At 35.2% G+C, this 22,275-nt stretch overlaps 1 protein-coding gene across 1 annotated transcript in view; it reads left to right on the top strand.

The window, feature by feature from the left end:
* SMARCAD1 (SWI/SNF-related, matrix-associated actin-dependent regulator of chromatin, subfamily a, containing DEAD/H box 1) overlaps positions 1-22,275 on the top strand; it is an 84,539-nt gene that overhangs the window by 16,462 nt on the left and 45,802 nt on the right. Inside the window, exons 5-6 of the mRNA XM_012724264.1 lie at positions 1,486-1,552; positions 17,770-17,873. Coding sequence (XP_012579718.1) covers positions 1,486-1,552; positions 17,770-17,873 — 171 coding nt within the window. The remainder of the gene's footprint in view (positions 1-1,485; positions 1,553-17,769; positions 17,874-22,275) is intronic.

Below are 22,275 nucleotides of genomic sequence, written 5' to 3'. Positions count from 1 at the left end.
TTACCTCTAATTTTATGATTACAGTGAGAAATTTGGATTGATACGCCTTATTTGTATTTGTTTCATTAATTTGCATCTTGAAATACTGATAGTTTTAGAGTACCACTCTCTAAAGCAGTCTTCTTGAAGTAATCTATATTACAATTGATCCTCATCACTTCAAGAGATTTAAAAGTGATGTTTATAAAATAATAAAGTCTTTCAGATCCACCCAAATAAAAATTCAAAACTTTTTTCCCTAAAGATTTACTTATTTATTTATACATACAGAACTCTGGGGTATAGGCCAGAGAGGATTCATGAGAGACAGAGCAGGGAGCAGAACAGGTATAGTTACACTGCTGAGGGGAGCAGCTGATGAGACAGGAGAGGGTTGCTGCAGCATGTGGGTCACCTCCGGTGCTGGAGATCAACCTCGCACTAAAGTGGCTGTGGCTAGATTGCGGTACTGCGCCCTAATGCACTGCGCCAACGGGAGGACCCCAAAACTTTAAAAAAAAAGATTTATTTATGCAAACAAGAACTGGGGCACAGGCCAGAGGTGCAGGCAGAGTGAGAGAATTCACCAGAGAGAGTAGGAAGCAGAACAGGCAGATCGCCTGAAAATACACTGTTGAGGGGAGAGCGGGTGGGTCAGAAGTCTGCCACACCATGTGGGTCACCTCCCTGATGGAAATAGAATTTGTGCTGCAGTGGCTGTGATAGCTTCCTACTGCTGTGTTTAATCTGTTGCGCCACCAGGGAGGGCCCAAAAAATTCAAAAAGTTTTAAAATATAACTTTAGTCCTGACTTTGGTAAGAATTTGCTTAGGTAGTTTTGAAACTGGAAACAAACTTAAAGGATATCTAAATGTCCAACAGTCAGAAACCTACTTAAGAAGAAAGCATCTAATTTGAAACTATTTAATGAAATAGCATATATAATAAAAATCTTTTTAGAGTAAGTTACTCATCTTACTATATTTTAGTTTCTTCTGAAACCCAAATGTTACAGAACATTTGGTACAATGGTACCTTGAAACTTAATTATGTAAGTTTCTTAATTATTGATGTTCTGGAACAAATTCAAGCAGTTCAGAAATATAGTAAGAATCGAGTCCTTGATCCCACTCATTTTAGTATTAGATTTTTTTAAAAGGACAACAGAATTGTGGCTTAGGTTTTCAGAAGTGAAAAAGGAATAACATAAATGACTATTGGCCTCCCTTTCTTTCCCCTCTACTCCCACTTCTAGTGACTAGATGCATAAATAGGATGTGGAAATAACAAAAAAGTTAAAACAAAAAAAAAAAACATTAAGATAGACCTTAATATAATGCTTAGGAAACTTGGGGACTTTGTAGATAAGCCAGGTTTTCAAAAAAGCATTTAATAAACTTTATTACAAATAAAAGTATATTTTGAATATTTGATATTCTCAGTATTTTGTTAACTTTAAAATAAATCTTAAAGTGTTATTTTTAAAAGTCTTTTTCTTATTGGTAGTTGATTGACTCAACCAGTACTATGGATGGAGCCATTGCTGCTGCCTTGCTGATGTTTGGTGATGCAGGTATGCCTGATTTTGTTTCCAATTGTGTTACAATATTATCTGTACAATACAAATATCTTTTCCATGTTAATATGCTCTATAATTTACCAAGCATTTTCTTGCATTCTTACAGGAACCTTATGAAGTATCTGTTTTTTTCTAGAGATTGAAGCTTAAGAAGGTTTAAGTGACTTAATCCTGAGGGCATATAGCTATCTGGGAACCAAATTTTTCAAGTTGATTTCCCTCTCTCATCACTCACATCCCTCCCCAAATTGGGGGGAGGGGGGACAAATATTCATTGGTAATTTTACTTGTTTTTTACAGATCAAATCTCATAACAGTGAAGTCTTAGAAGGTATATTTTCTCACTTTTTACGTGTCCTTTCTGATTATAATCTAGTTTTAGTTATAGATAAGCAAATTTGAATCAGTAGAAGCATACTCTGTTGAGAAATGTCCTACCAGATAATAGCATTCTCTTATTTAATAAGTATTTACATCATATTCCAGACATGAATACCAAAATAAATGCAACAGGAGTGTGCTATGTTCTAAGCATCTCCTTTTTTGTTTTTGTTTTAGTAAATGTTTTTTTTCTAGCTTGTACATACCAAACAAGTAAAATTAACCTGTAAAAATTAACATGTAGTCACAATAATTAAAAGTATTTAAAAGATTAAAAGGAAACTTACATTTCATTAACTAGTCTTAAATTTGTTTTATGTTATTCTCAGCTTTTCCTATGTTTGTACACACCAGGAATACATTCAAACATTGCTTTATGAGTTGAATAATAGTATTTATTTGCATATAAATATTTGATGATTTATTATAGATAGTTCATGATTATAATCAGGTTTGTCCATTTTTTAGAAAAAATTATTGCATAATATTCTGTGGATACTCAAAGCATTAGTTACCTCTATTAGAATTTATTTTTCCATTATTTTATTTTATAGTACTATAGTAAATATTGTTATACATAAATTCTTGTTTTTATGTAGCCTAAATTTCAAATTAAATATCAAATTAAAAGGGTATGTGCATTTTAAAATTTAGCATTTCTGTGCTATTTTTTTAAATGTGCCAGTTTGTTTTCATCAACACTATGTGAATAGATATCCATTACCCGAAATGGTGTTTTTAGTTTTTCAATTTTTTTTAAACTTTAAATTACATATAACACCAGCAAAATGGTATATTGTGTTCCCACAGATCCATAATAAACTCTCTACAATTATCTACCTTATTTTTATCATAGACCCTTAGAGCCCCTGACATCTTTGCTTACCACTTATAACCCTTTACCTCTACAACTTCAACTCTGCTTTCATAATTTTAGGATTGGTTTTGGTTAACATTTTTCTGTTCATTTATTTCTTATGTCATTATAGTTTAGATCCAAATGAAATCATCCTATATTTGTCTTTCTCCTGGTTATTTGATTCAGTGTCCATATTGCAAACACAATTAATTTTTTTAATAGTCCCTGGATAATCCATTGTGTGTTTTGCTTTAAGATAGTTTTTTTTTTTTTAAGATTTATTTATTCATACAGAACTGGGGTACAGGCCAGAGATGCAGAGGGTGAGAGGATTCACCAGGGACAGAGTGGAGAGCAGAACAGGCAGATCTACGAAGTACACTGCTGAGGGGAGCAGCGCGGGTCAGGAGAGGTCTGTCACACCATGTGGATCTCCTCCGGGGCAGGCGAGATCAAACTCATGTGGAAGTGGCTTACCAGGGAGGAGCCTAAGATAGTTACCAGGGAGGAGCCTAAGATAGTTCCTCTTAATCTACCTGTCTTTTGGTTTACTTCCATAACATGGCTATTGTAAATATTACTTCAGCAAACACATTAATGAATGTATATCCCTTTGAATTGGTGTTTAAGTTCCTTCAAATAGATACCAAGGATGGAATTACTGAAAGATCACATAGTAGATCTTTTTAATATTTTGAAAAACTCCATACCATTTTTCCATAGGGGCTGGACCAGTCTACATCCTTCCCAACAGTATAGGAGCGTTCATTTTTCTCCACACCCTCTGTAACACTTGTTCTTTCTGGACCATTCTCACAGCTGTTAGATGGTATTCATTGTGGTTTTGATTTGCATTTCCCTGATGATAAATGATGGCAAGCATAATTTCATGTGCCTATTTTAAGTCATCTGTTTGTATCTTATTTGGAGAAGTATCTGTTTCCCTCTTCTACCCATTTATAGAGTTTTTGTCTTCTTGAGTTATTTGTACATCTTGGATATTAGCCCTTTATCAGATTTTGATGTGCATTTATTTTCTCCCATTCAGTAAGGTGTCTTTTGATTTTAATGAGTTTCTTATGCTATGCAAAAGCTACTTAGTTTGATATATATTGTTTAGTGTATTTAGTTCCCTTGTTGTTGGAGTCATGACTCAAAGACTTTCCTGAAGCCAGTGTTATAAGACTATTTTATCTATTTTTCTTCTATGTATATTGTGGTTTTTTGTTGCAACAAGTCTTTAATCTATTTTCAGTTATTCATTTTTCTGTACAATGTGAGATACATATGTTTGCATGTGACTGTCTAGTTTTAACAGACTATTTCTTGAGAGATTTTCCTTTCTCCAAAGTATATTGTTGGCTATTTTGATACAAATTAACAGCCCATATAAATATGGAATTTTTTTCTGGATTCTCAATTCTATTCCATTGTCCTGGGTGTCTGTTTTATCCTAATATCATACTACTTTTGATTACTACAACTTTGTAGTGTGACTTGAAGTATAGGAATATGACACTACCGTTCTCTTTTCCTGCTTTTTGCCAGAGAAAGGGTGGGTGTTAGGCATGCTTTGGCTATTCTGGGTCTTATGTGGTTACCTAAAACTCTCAGAAATACTTTTTCTGTTTCTTGGAAGAATGCCATTAAAACTTTGATAGGAGAATTGCATTGAGCCTGCATATTGTTCTGGGTAAGATGGCTATTTTAGGGCCCTCTCGTGGTATCATAGCCGGTTAAAGAGCAGTATCTGTGAAGCTGGCCATGGCCACTTTGGTGCAAGTTCAATCCCCGCCCGGAGGTGATCCACATGGCCGAGCAGACCTCTCCTGTCTCGCCTGCTCTCCCTTCAGCAGTGTACTTCGTCAATCTGCCTGTTCTGTTCCCCACTCTGTTTCTGGTAAATCCTTTCACCATTCCTGCACCTCTGGCCTGTATCCCGGTTCTGTATGCATAAATAAATAAATCTTCTTTTTAAAAAAATGGCATTTTAACAGTCTTAATTCTTCCAATCCATGAGCAGGAACTATCTTTCAACTTCTTTCTATTAAAGTCTTTAAATCACTTCTATTTTAACAACGTCTTGAAATTTTTCATTATACAGGTCCTTCAGTTGCTTTGTTTAATTTACTATTATGTATTTCGTATACTTTTGATGTGATACTAAAAAGGGTTGTTTTCTTGATTTCTTTATCTTCAGAGTTGTTTGCATGTAAGAATGCAGCTGATTTTTCTAGATTGATAGTGTAACCTGCAGTCTGTTGTGGTACTGTTGTGTTTCTAGTAGTTTTTTAGTGGAGTGCTTGGGGTTTTCTGTATATTATGTCATCTGTGAATAGTGATAGTTTTACTTCTTTCCCAATTTGATTCCTCTTAATAGCCTTTTCTGGCTTGATTGTTCTAGCTAGGACTTGTAATATTATATTGAATAAATTGTGTTAAAAGTGAACCTCCTTGTCTTATAACTCAACCTTAGAGGGAAACTTTCAGTATTCCACAACTGTGTAACATGTTAGCTGTGGGTTTGACATATTTAGAGTTTTATCTTGTTTATCACCATTTTTAAATTTTTATAAGTGGAAGTTGAATATTATCAAGTGTTTTCTCTGCATTTCTCTGAATTTTATCTTGTTGATGTAGTGAATTAAGTTGGTTGATTTTCAAATATTGAACCATCCTTATGTCTATGGAGTAGATTCCAGTTGGACCTAGTGTATGATTTTTTTCATGTATTGTTGACTTTTGTTTGTAAGATTTTGTTTGCTTTTATGTTCATTGGGATATTGGCCTGTAATGTGTGTGTGTGTGTGTGTGTGTGTGTGTGTGAGAGAGAGATGTCCTTTCCTGCTTTAGAATAATGCTGGTTTCTGATAAGTGTTTGGGAGCATATCCTCTCCCTTAATTTTATACAAGAGTTTGAGAGGGAGGTAATTGTTTTTGAAGGTTTGGTATAGGTAGAAATCCTCTAGGCCTAACCTTTTATTTGGGGGGGATTTTTGTTTAGGGTTCAATTTCTGTGGTTTTAACTGGTTTTTCAGATTTTTTATTTCCTAATGAAAAGAGATGCAAAAATTCTCAACAAAATCTTAGCGAATGAAATTCAACAATGCATTAAAAGGATTATACTTCATGACCAAGTTGGATTGAGAGACAAAAAGGTGGTTCATATTACAAAAATTAATAAAGTACAGTTCACCTGTTAAGTAAAAGGATCATAAAAAACCTTATGACTGTTATCAGTAGATGCTGAAAAAGCATTTCATTAGATAAAACATCAATTTATGATTTCAAAAGAAACCCTCAAGAAAGTAGTGCTAGGTGGAGCATGCCTCAAAATAATAAAGATCATATATGATAAACCCACAGTTCATCATTTTCAATGGTGAAAAACCAAAAGCTTATCCACTGAGATATGTAACAAAGCAAGTGTGTTCTTTCACCGTTATTAATCAGCATGGTATTGGAAGTACTCTCTAGAGCATTTAAGCAAGAGAAGAATATAAAAGGAATTCATATTTGGAAAGAACTGAAACTCATTATTTTCAGGTTACATAAAACTATCCATAGAAAACCCAAACATCCCATTAAAAAATGAATAGGTAACTATTAGGGGTCATTAATTAATTAGAAAAGGAGCAGGTTACTAGTTTACAGAAATAAGCTGTGTTCTGATTTGGAAACCATGAGCTAAAACCATAAAAAATTAAGGAAAAAAATCCTATTTACAATATCACCAAAAAGAAGTAAACACTTAGAAGTGTATTTAACAAAAGAGGTAAAAAGTACCTTATAGTGAAAATGTTATTAAAAGAAGTAGAACACATAAAGAAGTGGAAAGAGTTTCCTTGCTCATGGATTGGAAAATTAACAAACAGTATACATGCTCAGTGCAATCTTAATTAAAATTTCAATGACATTCTTCAAAGAAATAGAAGAAATATTAAGCAAATGTACATGAAACTACAAAAGATCCTTATCAGTCTTCTTGACAATAAAGAGGAACATGGCAGTATCACATATCCACCTTCAAATTATGCTACAAAGCTATAAGCAAAACAGCTTGGTAGTGCAACAAAAAAGACATACTTGCCAGTGTAATATTAAGGCCCAGAAAACAGCTGTATTAATAGTTAACATGAGATAAAGTTCCAAGAATATTCATTGGGTAAAGGAAAGCCTCTTCAATAAATAGCTTTGGAAAACTGGAAAGACAAATGCAAAAAGAATGAAAATAGGTCACCATCTTACACAATACATAAAAATCAAATGAAAGACTTAGATGTAAGACCTAAAACTGTAAAATACATAGAAAAGATTCCACAACATATGCTTCAGAGATGTCTTTATGGATTTGTCTCCAATGGCAAGGAAAACTAAACAATATGAACAGTTGGGGCTACCTCAAACTAAAAAGCTATGTATAGTGAGAGAAGCAGAATTCAAAATGAAGAGACACTCTGTCAAGTGTATGAAGCTATTTGCATACTATGCATCCTAAAAGGAACTGATAGCCAAGATTTACAAAGAACTCATGTAAGTCAATTAAAATAAAACAGCCCAATCAAAAAAATGTACAGAAGAGCTAAATATACTCTTATCCAAAGAAGACACAAATAGGGGCAATATGAACATGAAAAAAATGCTAATCATCACATACCAGTTAATTGTATATCAAAACTACCTATGAGAATAATGCATATCAAAAAATCCAAGTGTTGGTGAGGATGTAAAGAAAAAGGACCCCTTTTTCTCCTTTCACAGGAATATAGACTGGTGCAGCTCCTTTGGAAAGCAGTGTTCAGGTTCTTCAAAAAATTAAAAATGGATCTATCGCATGACCCAGCAGTTCTTTCCAAAGTTTCTAACTGAAGAATACAAAATTACTTGATTTGAAGGGAAATATGAAGTCCTTTGTTAATTGCAGCACTGTTGACCACAGCCAAGTTATGGAAATTACCAAGGTGATAAAAGATCAATGAGCAAATTAGGAAGATGTGATTTTATACACATACACATAGGCACACGCACACAATGTAATACTATTCCACTATTAAATAGAAAATGCAGCAACATGAAATGACGTGGACAGAATTATGCTATGAGAAGGGGAGATGCTGCATTATCTCAGTCATATGTAGGTCAGTTAAACAATCCCTACAAACCCTAGAAGTATATAGAACGGAGGCTACCAAAAGTGTAAAGAAGGAATGGAAAAAGATTAGAATACAGTAGCAAGGGAGGTCAGTAGACTGCTGAAATACTGTGGGTGATTTTTTTTGATAGGTGTGATAATAATTCCTAATGGGGAAGATCTATACCTCTAAAATATACAATCAAAGATGCAAATCAGTGTTACTACAATAAAATCATTGTAAAAATCTGGCTAGCTTAAGGAACAAATGGAGGATCAACAGTGACATTTAAAGAAAATAATGCAAAAAGGACCCAGTTGGAATTATGAAGGGAAATAAGAAAAAGCCATGAAGAAATATTTTTAGAACTAATACCAAAAGCAAGATGTTTATCCCAGCAGGGAAGAGATCTTTTCCAAGATAATCATAGAGGAAATCTTCCCAAATGAGGAGATTCATCTTAAAATGACCCCTTGTTATCTAGTGTAGTGAGACCTATACCAAAACACATGGTTTTGAAAGTATTGCGTTCAAGATAAAAACCAAATATTATAGGTAGTTAGGGGTTTTAAAGCATATAAACACCGAAGGTGCTCCCGTAATCTTACATCAGTCTTCTCAGAAGAAATCCTACAAGCAAGCAGAGAATGAAATCACATTCAAAATACTGAGAAACTGCTGGCCAAGACAATATGTGAGAGGGGCATAAAGGTATTACCAGTTACACATAAACTAAAGGATTTGGCAAATATGACCCTCCCCATATACAAAATGTTAAAAGGAGTTATATCTAAGTCAGAGGAAAAAAGAGTCCATAAAAAATAAATCAGGAAATAAATAGAACCAGAACAGCAAAGCAAAACTGCAGTAATAAGTCTTCATACATCAGTAATCATTGTAAATGTACATGGACTAAACTCACCATCTGCAAATGGACTTCAGTCAGCAACCAGAGGATGATTGAATCAAGTAAGTTTTTTTTCCTCTGCTGCTTCCAAGAGATGTGTCTGTGTGCTAAAGATAAACATAGTGAATAGTGTTTGAAACCATCCTACAAGAAAATGGGACCCAAATGAAGGTAGGGTCAGCCATACTTTCATCAGAATTCCAACAAAAAAGGTAACAAGACACAGGGATGGACATTATATAATGATTAAAGGATCCTTGGGAAGTCTTAGCACTCTTCAATGTATGTACACCAAATGAAGTAACATGAAACTATTCAGCAACTATTGACATCTGAAAACAGATACTCACACTAACATATTAGTGGTAGGTCACTTCAATAGACCACTTAAATTAATGGACAGATGAACCAGGCAGAAAATTAAAAAGAAAACAGTAGACTTCAATGAGAATTATACCACGTTGTCTTAAGACATTTTAAGGCACTGCACCCCTCCCTTCCCCAACCCCCAACCCCAAAAGCTTAGTGTATATTCTTTTCAAGGTCACAGAATTTCTCTGCAATAGAGTACGCTGGGTCACAAAAGAAGTGATAGCAAATTCATGAGCATTGCAGCACATCAATTAACCTCTCTAGTTAGAGAGGTATCAATCCAGAAATCAACCACAGAGAGAAAGCAGGAAAATAGTAATCTCTTTGAATTTTCTGAATTTCAGAAATGTCTGTTGCTGCTTTTCCTCTTTTGTTTCTGATTTTACTGACTTGAGTTTTTTTTCCATGATCTGACCCAGAAGTTTGGATATTTAACTCTTTAGAATAGCACCTTTTGATTTCATTAATCTTTCTGATTGTCTTTCATTTCTATTTCATTTAGCTCACTCTGACTTTTATTATTTTCTCCTATTGGCTTTGGGTTTGTTTATCTTCCCTTTTAGTTCCTTAAAGTGTAAGTGTAGAGTATTTGAAATTTTCTTGTATTTTCATGTGGGTCTGAACTGCTCTACGTCCTTTTTTTAGTATTGTTTTTGCTTGTCCCATGAAGTCTGAAAATTTGTATCTTTATTATGTATCTTAAACTGTTTTTTTTTTCTTTGACTTTCTTATTTACAAATAGTCAATTAGTATTGTGTATTGGTTAGTCTCCATATGTTTGAGGTATTTCCTGCTTTCTTTTTGTGTTAATCTCTAGTTTGATACCATTATTGTCAGATTAGATATTTAATATGATTTCAATCTTCATGAATTGATTGATACTTACTTTGTGCCTGCTCATGTAGTCCTTCCTGGAGAATGTTATCTGTGCACCTGACAAAACAATGTATTCTGCATGTTTAGTTTGCAGTGCCCTATAAATGTCAATTAAGCTTGTGTTCTCATTCTTTAAGACTGTTATTTCCCTTGATCATTTTCAGTCAGATCATCTGTCTGTGAATGTGGGTGTTGAAGTCCCTAGCAACTAATGTCTTTGCTTCAATGTCAGTTTTCAGATTTAATAGTAATTGCCTTATATATTTTGATGCTCCTTCATTTGGTGAGTATATATTGATGAGTGTCATGTCTTCCTTATATATTTGTCCCATAGTTATTATTTAGTGTCTGTCTCTTTCTCTTTGTTAAACAGGAAATCTATTTTATCTACACAAATATGGCTTCATGTCCTATTTGCTTGTAGGATTGTTTTCCAACCCTTTACTCTGAGCCTTTGTACATCTTTGAAGCTCAGGTGCATTTTCTGGAGGCAACAAGAAAAGTTGGATTCTATTTTCTTATCCAACCGTCAGTTGTGCCTTTTAATTGGTGAGTTCAGCCCATTTACATTTAGTATGACTGCTGGAATGTAAAAATCTGCTGCTGTCATTCTGACCTTAGTTTTCTGTTTCTTATTATCCTATTCAGTTTTTGTTGATGTTCTCTTCAATTTTGGAGTTCCTTTCCACAGTATTAGAGGTAGTTGTGTATAGTTTTACAAATTCCTTTAACTTGTGTTTACTTAAGAAGGCCTTTATTTCTTCCTCATAACTGATGGAGAGTTGCAGGGTAGCCTATTCTAGGTTGGCAGTTTAACTATTATAATCATGTATTTTTGTTCTTTACTATCCTATAATGTTGGCCTTTTTTTTTTGAGATGTCAGATCAGAATTCTTTATAGGTTACATGGTTCTTCTCCCTAGCTGTCGTAAATATTTTTTCTCTGTCTTGAACTTTTTGAATTTTACTACACTGTGTGTTCATATAGATTTTAATACATGTAGGTAAATAGTTATTGTTTTAACTTGTGTATTTTGTTCCTTCTCCAGGTTTGTGAGGTTTTTTCCTTGTTATTTTCTCGAATAATTTATCTGTTTCCTTCTCTTTTTCTGGATATCTGTTAGTCTTTTATTGTTTTTCCCTGCACCCCCCCACCCTCCCCAATATTCCTACATCTATAGTTCTTATAGATGTATTTTTGTGCCTTGTGTAATCTTTGTGGTCACTGATTCAGTCTTTTCATTTAGGCTATTCTACCTCCAAGACTTTCTCCAGAGTTCTTTGTTTTTAGGTTTTCTCAGCCTTTTTACATCCTGTATCTCTGCTATTTTTTAATTTAAAGTTTTAACTTTTCACCCTCATTTATTTTGTTTCTTAGGACATATATTTGTTTTTCTGAATTTTCTTATATCTCTTTGATGATCATCTTTGTATTCCTTTTTTTAGAAATGTCTTTATCATGTCAATTTTGAACTCTGTCTCTGATAGGACTATATGATAATTCCATGTCTTTGTGGTTGGCTTCTGGAAATTTATTCTGTGGTGTAGCATTTCTTTGAGGGTTCAAGTTGCTATTTGTTGTATTTTTCTGTCTCCCAATTTGCTTTTCTAAGAATTAAGTATGTGGAGGTAGTGCGGTATCTAAAAAAGAACTAACTTGCAAATTCTTCTTTTAGAGGTGAGGGAGGGTCTTGCGGGGTGCGGGGGGCAACTTTGATGAACATAATATCCATGGATTTAACTAATGCTTGTGATACTGCAGAAATAGCTTCCCTCTCTGGATTATCAGACATGTGTTTCTTCAGTCTGTAGATTGGGTTTTACATGATTTCCCACTGCCTTCAGCTTTTATCTCATTATGTCTACTTGATACCTATATTTTCATTATCCATCCTGAGGCAAGTTGGTGGGGAAACTTGCGCTTTCCTAAGCTTTATCAATTTAACTAGGTGCGCTGTCCACCTGGCTCCGCCCCCAGCAGTCTTGGGTCTCCCCACATCCTTCATAAACCCACAGTATGTAGCTCTGCTCTCCTTGGGAACCCGCAGACTATGGTTGCAAGCACAGCAGATGCCCCTCCCTACATGCCCTTCTTGTTGCCCACATTTTAAAATCTTCATCTAATTTTTCTGGAGCGTCAGATGTTCAGAGTTGCTTCAATTTTGCCCCAGCATAGGCTCTTGCCTGGAGTATACTACTTTATTCTTCTGACAAAGAAGCAGAAAAGTTTATTTGACTCCCAACTTCCACCAAGAATCTCACATCTAGAATGTTTTATACCTCATCTTTTGATCATTTTAGATCCTTCAACTGTTACTTTCTTAAAGCTTTAATTTCCATTATTGGTCAGTTATATTTCTGTTCTCATTCATTTCCTTTTCCATTCATTTGTTGTTTCTCTTTGATTAGCTTTCTCAATTCTATTGTGTCATACGAGTTTGTACTTTCTCCAATTCTTTGAATTTTTTTGGGATGACAATTTTGATCTGTGCATCAGATTGGAAGGTAAAAATCATGCCTTTACATTTAGGTTCTGATGAGTTTTTTTTTCTTCCTTCTAAAAGTGTGTTTCCTTGGGGTTTCAATATGTCATATGCTGTATTTTCTGTCCATTTTGCTGCTGTAAATTTACTATTTTTTTTCCTTAAGTATTTGTAGTAATCTCTTAAGAGATTTGAATTGCTTCTGCTTTTTCAGCAGCTGGCACTGAGGTTATATGTGTGTTTATGTCAGTATTTAGTTTTCTTTTTGGCTTTTCTCTGTTTCTGTAGGTTTTTAGACCTGATTTTACAACTGCTGAATAATGGGGTGGGTAAAGCACCTGGGTGTGTTCAGTCATTGCTAGAAATGTTTTGCTGGGGAAAGGTTCTGGTTCATATTTGTGGCAGTGCCTTATCCTTTTCTATCTAGGGCTCGGTGCATTGACTCTGTGCATTCTTCACTGTCATTGTACCTCACAAAGCCAGTACCAGTTCTGAGGGTTGGTAGATAGAGATTGTAAGTGTAGTGCACTGTCTTTGTCCTAACTGCTGAGGGCCTCACCCTTCAAGGTATGCCCTTGTTCCTCTGCATGTTTCTCCTCAGCAAAGGGTCAATACCTTTACAACATTCACTTCACCCATCCACAGACCAGCAGAGGGCTTTGCAATTTGTGTGGGATCCTCCCTGCCCAGAGCACAGCCTCTAAGCAGTTCTCTCCAGTCACTTTTATTCAGTGAAATATGAATTTCTTTCATATGGGGAGTTCTGTTGATCCTTAGTGTTTGTCAGGACCTTCAGTTTTGCTCCACTTCACTGATCCCTTTGGGTGTAGCACCTCTGGTTAGCTTTCAGACTATTCTGCTGTTGTGAATCAAGGAACCTCCTCTGACACCATCCTTATCAGATTTTTTTCTAGTATCCAATTATTTGATCATAGAAAATTGAATAGAAGTTATGTTCTACATTTTCAAATGTGTACTACTTTATGTAAGTTCCTAAAATGTGGTAGGGTCGGGCCCTCCCTGGTGGCGCAGCGGTTTAAAGCACAGCACTAAGAAGCTTAAGCCACTTCCGCATGAGTTCAATTCCCACCTGCTCTGGAGGAGATCCACATGGCGAGGCAGACCTCTCCTGACCCGCCCGCTGCTCCCCTCAGCAGTGTACTTCGTCGATCTGCCTGTTCTGCACCCCACTCTGTCTCTGGTGAATCCTCTCACCCTCCGCATCTCTGGCCTGTACCCCAGCTCTATATGAATAAATAAGTAAATCTTTAAAAAAAAAAATGTGGTAGGGTCAACTAACATTTGTTGAATTATAAATGGTTTGGAAATTTTACAAATTACTGTTCTTATATCAGGATTCTGTAATTTTTATTGAGAAATTTGTAGGCTAACTTTATTCCATAGGAAACTAATATATTTTCTCTGGAGAACCTTATTTCATTCAGCTTACTCATTAGCTTAGTGAATATTTATTGTGTATCTACTACAACTTACCAGATGCTATTTTAGGCACAGAGAATTATACTTAAGGAAACAAAATGGACAAAATACTTGCACATATATATTTTATAACCTTCATTGAAAGTATACTTCAGCTGAATCTTTGTTTTTTAATTCCTAAATATTGCTTTTATAATATTTCTCTTTTTAAAATGCTGTCGTGACATATTCCAAGAAAAGAAGATAGAAGGTTTTCTTGTATTTTAAATAAACTTACATTCTCCCTTTTGGAATGGGTGGAACATGCATATCAATCACTTACATCTTTAGCATAGTACACTTTAGAGGTAATTTATTCTGCCAAAATGACATAACTTTCAATATGCTATAAATGCAAAAACTACATATTAAGATGCTTTTTGAAACAAGGCTTTTGTAAATACATGTAAGATATCTTGAACAATTTCACAAACATGATATTGAACTTTTGTTTTACCTCAAATTAGTCTTATGGACAATATCATTTTGCATATGAAAGAAGAGTAACTTTTAAAAAATTTTTATATTATAAATTTTTTACATTATTACTCATTTTGTACATTTTTTCACCTCAGTTGTAATCCCCATGTACTTCCCACTACCATTTCACCCATGTGCTGTCACCATAGTCCCATATGTTCTTCCCACCCTCGTTTTGGTCTTGTTCCCTCTCCTCTCCTGTAAGATGCCTCTGGTCTATAATTGTTAGTTGATGTTCTTCTGAATAGGAAAGAAGGGCATGGAGGTATCACAATCCCAGACTTCAAACTATACTACAAAACCATAATAAAGACTGCATGGTGCTGGAACAAGAACAGACATACAGATTAGTGGATTTGGATAGAAAACCCAGATATAAGTCTGTGGGTTTATGGGTAGCTAGTTTTTGACAAAGGAGCAAAGAATATGCAATGGAACAAAGAAAGTTTGTTCAGCAAATGGTGCTGGGAAAGCTGGGCTGCTATGTGCAAAAAAATGAAGCTAGATGACTACCTTGCACCATACATAAAGAAGAGTAATTTATATATATATATATATATATATATATATATATATATATACACACACACACACACACATATATATATATTGTTTTCTGAAGTGAAACTATTCATTTAAGAATAGTTTTTTAAATTTTTTGAAGATTTTTTAAAAAATATTTTTACTTTTAAAGATTGTTTATAAATACAAGAACTAGAGTGTAGGCCAGAAGTGCAAGGGGTGAGAGGATTTAACCAGAGACAAAGTGGGTCTATTGAAATACACTGCTGAGAAGAGCAGCAGGCTAGACTAGACAGGTCTGCTGCACCTTGTGAGTTAGCTCTCTGGCCTGAAATCTAACTCAGGCGCTTGATAGCACTGAGACTTTAGCCCCTGCACCACCAAGGGAGGCCCTGAATACTATTTTGGGTTTTGTTTTGTTTTAAAGATTTATTTATTTATACACACAGAACTGGGATACAAGCCAGAGGTGCAGGGTGGTGAGAGGATTCACCAGAGACAGAGTGGGGAGTAGAGCAGGCCAACTGACGAAGTACACTGCTGAGGGGAGCAGCGGGCGGGTCAGGAGAGGTCTGCCACGCCATGTGGGTCACCTCCAGGGGCTGGTGGGGATCGAACTCATTCTGAAGTGGCTTTAGCTTCTTAGTGCTGTGCTTTAACCTGCTGCGCCACCAGGAAGGGCCCCTGAATACTATTTTAAAGACAACACAAATTCAAATCTCTTACCCTATTTTAAAAGGTAAAAATACAAATTTGGTAATGTAAGTAGATTATATACTTTTCCATTTCTCTCAAATATAGCTACATAAGAATAGGCAAAACATTTTCATGTGCCCCTATTATTTTTTGGCAAACTTTTCACTTGTTAGAGAAACCTTTCCATATTATTTTTAAAAGTCTTTATGTGTGAGCCTAATTTCTCTAATGTAGCGTTCCTTTAAACATTTGGTACAGTTTTTAATGTGGGCCTAAGCAAACATTTTCCACTGACTATACAGAATAAATTCCTGGAAAAGTAATTGTTAGAGTAGAGGATAAACACATCTAAAATTCTGAAATATGTTATTCACTTGCCCTCTAGACAGTCTATAACTACTTCTATAACTACTAATTTCTAGAAGCACCTGTGTATCTATGCTCTTGTACTTCCATTTATTATACTTTTTAATCTTAGAATTAAAAAGGCATTTTATTGTTTGTCTTTAATAAGAAGGTTGAGCATCTTTTAATTCTTTTTTCCCCAAACTTCTATTTGTGTTCTTTGTTTATTTTCTCTTTTTGAAGTTTCAAGTTTTGTTTACAGATGAAAAATTTTTTTCTCTTACACTCTTACATATTTTTCTGAAATTGATTATGTGTTCCTAAAAAAAAGATGAGAATTTATGAAACATAATATGGTAGTGATATTCAGTATAAAGCATTAACTTATTTTCTTTAGATATATATAAAATTTTTATTAGTAACCATAAAGTATTATGTGTAACAATCGTGCTCTCATTTAACCTTTTGTATTGAAATTTTAGGTTTGCATTTTTTAAACTCATATTTATAATGAAGATTTTATACCATAACAACAATGTTTAAGCAAATATTTAAGGTGAAAGAAGACTTTCTTGACAGTACACAGCTCTTATTCTTCTAAGAAAAGAAACATATCTGGGTTAGCTGGCATAAATCATTCAATTCAAAGCTATTTTCAGCCTTAGAATACTACCCTAAAAATATATAGATGAAGATGGAGATGGTTGTTATACTTCAGCCCTTTTAAAATGTGTGCTAAAATTAATTAATATGCAAAATATTCATTTATGAAATAAATATGAACAAAAAAGCTAAATGTTTATACTAACATGTACTTACTTGCTGTAAAGTGTTAGCAGTGTCCAATTACTTTATGGATTTTCATACTTAAAACCAAACAGCTATCTTGTTTTTCTTTATTTTAATAATTGTGTTTCTGTAAGTGCATATGGTTAGGATACTGATATAAATAATGTTGAAACTTTAAACCTTTTCAGTTTTAGTAGATGCTTTCTTATTTGCACAGCTTTATCTCTGAGAAATTTGTTTTCTGGAACTGAATATATTTAAGAAGTAGTAATTCAAAGTATAATTATGTAACATAATTTCATAAGATCACTGTTTTCCTTTTGTTCATGCCAGTATGCAAATTTCCTGTTAGTATTCTACTCTGATTTTTAGGTTGAGAATGTTAATTACTTAAGCTTAGCTCTTCCTCATTTGTAAAATGTAGTTAATATACTTTGTAAAATGTTGTGAATAGTTAATGAAACAACAGCTTAGAAAAGCCATGTGCAAATCTTACTCCATTGTAGACATGTTGGTGTCCCTGCGTTTTCGATACACTACACTAGTGGGAACTTAACTCTTTATGCTGAGTACTCTATCACTGGGGCGGACCCTTTCTTCCTATATTGCTTCTAATGACTTGTCATTTTAAGAGATGTATGTTTATAGCTTTAAATAATGTGGTAATTTACATGCACAACTATAGTGATTTCTACAATTGAGACTGAGAATGTCTCTTCACTTTTCTTTCAACTGAGTTGATAGTTTATATAGAAAAAATAGTACTGGGTCTGATGTCAAGGGAATTGTCTATAAATGAATTAATAATCATAACATTTTTGCCTTTGTTTTCCATTAATGATGCTTAAACATCATTGCAAACTTTGAGTGTTCTTCCCTCTCTGGTTTAGAAGGCGGTGGACCTAGGAAAAGGAAATTATCTTCTTCTTCAGAGCCATATGAAGAAGAAGAATTTAATGATGATCAATCTATTAAAAAGAAAAGACTGGATCATGTAAGTTTAAATTACAGTATCAAAATAACTGTTTTAGCATAGAATACCAGACCTGGAGATTCAACTAAATGAATGTGCCTTTTCTGCCATAACTACATTAGAGAATAAATATTGGTCCTTCATTTTAAACTGTTTTGTTTTCTTTATAATTTATTTAATATTATCTTGTTATAAAAATTTTTTTAGGAATATTTTAGTTGTATAATTAAGTATATTTTTGGAAAATGTACTCGAATTCCCAACTATGAATTGATGAATGGAACTAGTAAGATAATTGCCAGTGAAACTATACAAAATCTTCTTGGCTGCTTTCATGACAACTCAGTTTCTTAGTGCTCAGAATCAGTCACCCCGACTTGTGGAGTGCCTTCTCTTTATTTTTGTGGGACAGTTGTATCCTTTATGTGGAAAAATTTTTCCCTTGGGAACTAATATGGGAAGTAAAAATTCTGTCATGGGTTTTTAGGTGTGAGGAATGACTATAGTATAAAAGATTAGGCACATATTTTGGTTTACAGATGTGAATAATGACTGTGGGATAACAGTATCGTATTGATTGCTGATTCAAAGGATTTACTTTGATTTCTGCACCCTATCTAACACATCAGTCTTACGGTGGCAGCTACTAGTTCATATGCTGAATTTTCATTATGTAAGCCAACCTATTTGTAGATTGACATACATAGTAAGATCAGTGAGCTCCATGTTCTTAAAACTGTTGATATACTTTTCTAGTGAAGTTAGCTCCCTGGTCAGAAATGTGTCACAGTGACTATGACTGATGCTTTCTATATATCTGTATATGGTGTATTATTTTTTTAGGACCATGATAGCAGGTACCAGAGTCTGGGTGTGTAAACAACACAGGTTTGTCTCATATTTTTAGAGGTGTGAAGTCCAAGATGCCCAAGGTGTCAGAAGGGTTTGTCCCTTCAAAGGATCGTTTGAACTGTCTCTTCTAGCTCTTGTGGCTTGCTGACAGTCTTTAAGGTTCCTTAACTTGTACATCTGCCTTCATCTTCACATTACATGTAAAGACACATGCCTGTGTCTTGAAATTTCCCTTTTTCATAAAGGTACAAGTCATTAGATTAGGGTCTCCTATGGTGGCCTCATTTTACCTGATTACCTCCCCCTATTTTGGAATGTCACATTCTGAGGTCTAGATGTTCAACATGAGTTTTGGAGGGATACAATTCTACCCATAACTTGTATTGCCACTGGCATGTGGGAAGGAAGGTAAATTTATACTGAGTGTGTTTCTTTTTCTGCCTCTTTCCTGATGAAAGTGCAGTCAGTTTGGCACTAGGTGGTTCACTGACTCTCCCAAGGAATGATATTATTGTGGGGATCCATTACTAGTCTCAGCTTTTGCTTTGTTGAGTACTCAGCAGCAGCAATAGCCAGATAGTTTTATCTGGCTAGTTTTATCTTATTATCTGCATTCACATCCTCCATCCCTGTTCACATGGACATTTGTACATGAACCCACTGAGTAAGCATCCATGTGGCTACGTATTATCATTGTTCACAGGTGGATCGTCTTGTCGACCCAATTGTTCAGAATCTCCTGTTCTTTAACATTAACATGGTACACTGTTATTCTTGCATTCAGTTCTCAGAAAGACTGTGAGAGAAGTCTGACACACTTTCTTCTTAGACTCATGGTCACTCGTTGTTCTCCTTAGCTACAATGTCCATGATATATCATTGATCTGTACCTCTGGCCCTCTCCATCGATACAAAATGGACAAGAGTATATGATGCCCAAAGTTGTACATAGGGCTGTTGTCTTCAATGGGATTTTATTATAGCAGCTGTTTATTGACTTTTGACTAAGTCTGCCAGTTATCTTAAAACCTTTGTAAACTATGTTCAAGGCTTTTTCACTACTTTATTTGACCATAAAGAACTGATAATGCTAGAGTCAGTGGTTAAAGGAGAGGCAGCATTGAATTAGAAATAAGGTGTGCTCGGAGTCTGAGACACATGTACTTGCATTTTGTGTCTCCTAATCTGTAGCTCAGTCTCCATATGCCATTTCTACTTGATGGGTGTTATACATGCTCAGTTTTAGCATGGTGGGTCATAAACCTAAATCACATAATAGTTCACCAGTGTCATAATTTCTTGCTGTCCCTGACGGTTGCTTCATTTTATTTGGCAAGGTTGTATTTTGCTTACTATTCCTGTTAGTGATGTTATTATTTCAAAAAACATCTATTTAAATATCCCAGTCATCTCAAGTATTTGGGCTTTAAAATACCAAGCAGTTCACCTAAAAGGGAAGGTAGAAATACTGAGGGGAAGCTTGAAACAAATGTTGAAAATATAAAGAGAACATGTAATAAATAGCAATATATCCTGAGCAGTAGGCATTAAGCAATTCATTTTGCAGACCACCATAGAAAATGCCACAAAAATAAAAGCACAGTTGGACCATCTGCAAGTGCTGTGAAGTCAATTAAGACTAGACATAGGGCCCTCCCTGATAGCACAGTAGGTTAAAGCACAGCACTATGAAACCACCTACAGCCACTGCAGAATGAGTTTGATTCCCAGCCAGGGAGGTGACCTGGCATGACACACCTCTCCTTTGTCACCCGCTGCTCCCCTCAGCAGTGTATTTCAGCATATCTGCCTATTCTGTTCCCCACTCTGTCTCTGGTGAATATCTCACTGCCGCTCTCCCCCCCTCCCGCACCTCTGGCCTGTACCCTAGTTCTTGTATGCAAAAATAAATCTTTTAAAAAAAAATAGACATAAGGAAATAGAGCAGGAAAGATTGTCAGGCATTGGGTTAGACCATAGAGTGAAAAAATCAAGAATAACCTATACATGAATCTTTAGAAACAAAAACCTTAAGTGAAATCACTGGGTCCTGCAAAAATAGCTCTTTCTGGTGCTAGTAATGGTTGCTTTTGCTCTTTCAAATATTACAAAAAATCTCTAAATCATCAGCTGTTGCACAAGAAGCATGTGTGCAGATGGCAAGGCTGCAAAAGAACTTTCCAACAGTGATACAGAAATAAAACTGAAGGTGGCAAAATACTGTATTAAATCCTTGATTTTGATGAAAACAGATATTTATAATGCATGCCTTTGATTTTTTTATTCTTCCAATAATGACCCATAATCCATGGGTCAGGGAGCTAATATAGGGGGTTTACTGGTGCTAAATACATTGGTTCCAACTCTCTTTTCTGGAGTCAGAAAAGTATCCACAGGATTGATTTATTACTCCTGGGCCCATTGAGACAGATTGGGACTCAGGTTTGGTATATACCTTCACCTGACTTCTGTATAATGCAAACTGTATAACCACTGGACTCTTAGGTATTTTCAGTGGCTGGGGATTAGCAGAGCTAATAGAGACTGGGATCCAAGAATAAACAACAAATGATAGAAATACCTATTGAATATTTAGTTTGTGCTCCCATATAGTAGGTTTCCAAGAGATACTTACTGTTCTCCAAGTATTTTAACTTGTTTTTATTAAGGGAAAATATATGGCATAAAATTAGATACTTTAAAATGAGCAGTTGAATGGCATTGAGTACATTCACAGTATTTTACAACTACTACTTCTACTTAATTCCAAGACATATTTGCATACTATACCTTTAAAGCAATTTTTCTTCTCTCCACCCCTCCCATCCCATACGCCTAACATCTGTCTGCTTTCTGTCACTCTAGATTTACCTATTCTGGATACTTCATATGCATGAAATCATATAAGTAGCCTATCTTGCCTAGCTTCTTTCATTTAACAATAATTTCGATGTTATCTATGTTGTTGCTCATATTAATACTTCATTTTTTTAAAAGATTTTTTTAATATATATATTTTTAAAGATTTATTTATTTATTCATATGGAACTGGGATACAGGCCAGAGATGTGGAGGGTGAGAGGAGTCACCAGAGACAGAGTGGGGAGCAGAACAGGCAGATCGATGAAGTACACTGCTGAGGGGAGCAGCGGGCGGGTCAGGAGAGGTCTGTAACGCCATGTGGGTCTCCTCTGGGGCAGGCGGGGATCGAACTCATGCAGAAGTGACTCAAGTTTCTCAGTGCTGTGCTTTAACCTGCTGCGCCACCAGGGAGGGCCTACTTACTTCTTTTTAAAAGATGTATTTATTTATGCATATAGAACTAGGGTACAGGCCAAATGTATGGGGGGCAGGGATGAGAGGATTCACCAGAGACAGAGACTGAGTGAGGAATAGAATAGGCAGATGGACGAAGTACGATGCTCAGGAGAGCAGTGGGGCAGCTTCTTGGCCTGGGATCAGACTTGCACTGAGGGCCTGGGATCAGACTTGCACTGAGGAGCTGTAGCCAGCGTTGCAGTGCTGTTCTTTAACCTGTTGCACCACAGGGAAGGCCAACTTAGTTGCTTCT

The sequence above is a fragment of the Condylura cristata genome, unplaced genomic scaffold (assembly GCF_000260355.1).
Source record: "Condylura cristata isolate star-nosed mole 26May11 unplaced genomic scaffold, ConCri1.0 scaffold00012, whole genome shotgun sequence".
NCBI classification, from domain to species: Eukaryota; Metazoa; Chordata; class Mammalia; order Eulipotyphla; family Talpidae; genus Condylura; species Condylura cristata.
The sequence above is the reverse complement of the archived record's forward strand: the minus strand, read 5'-3'. Positions and strand labels throughout refer to the sequence as shown.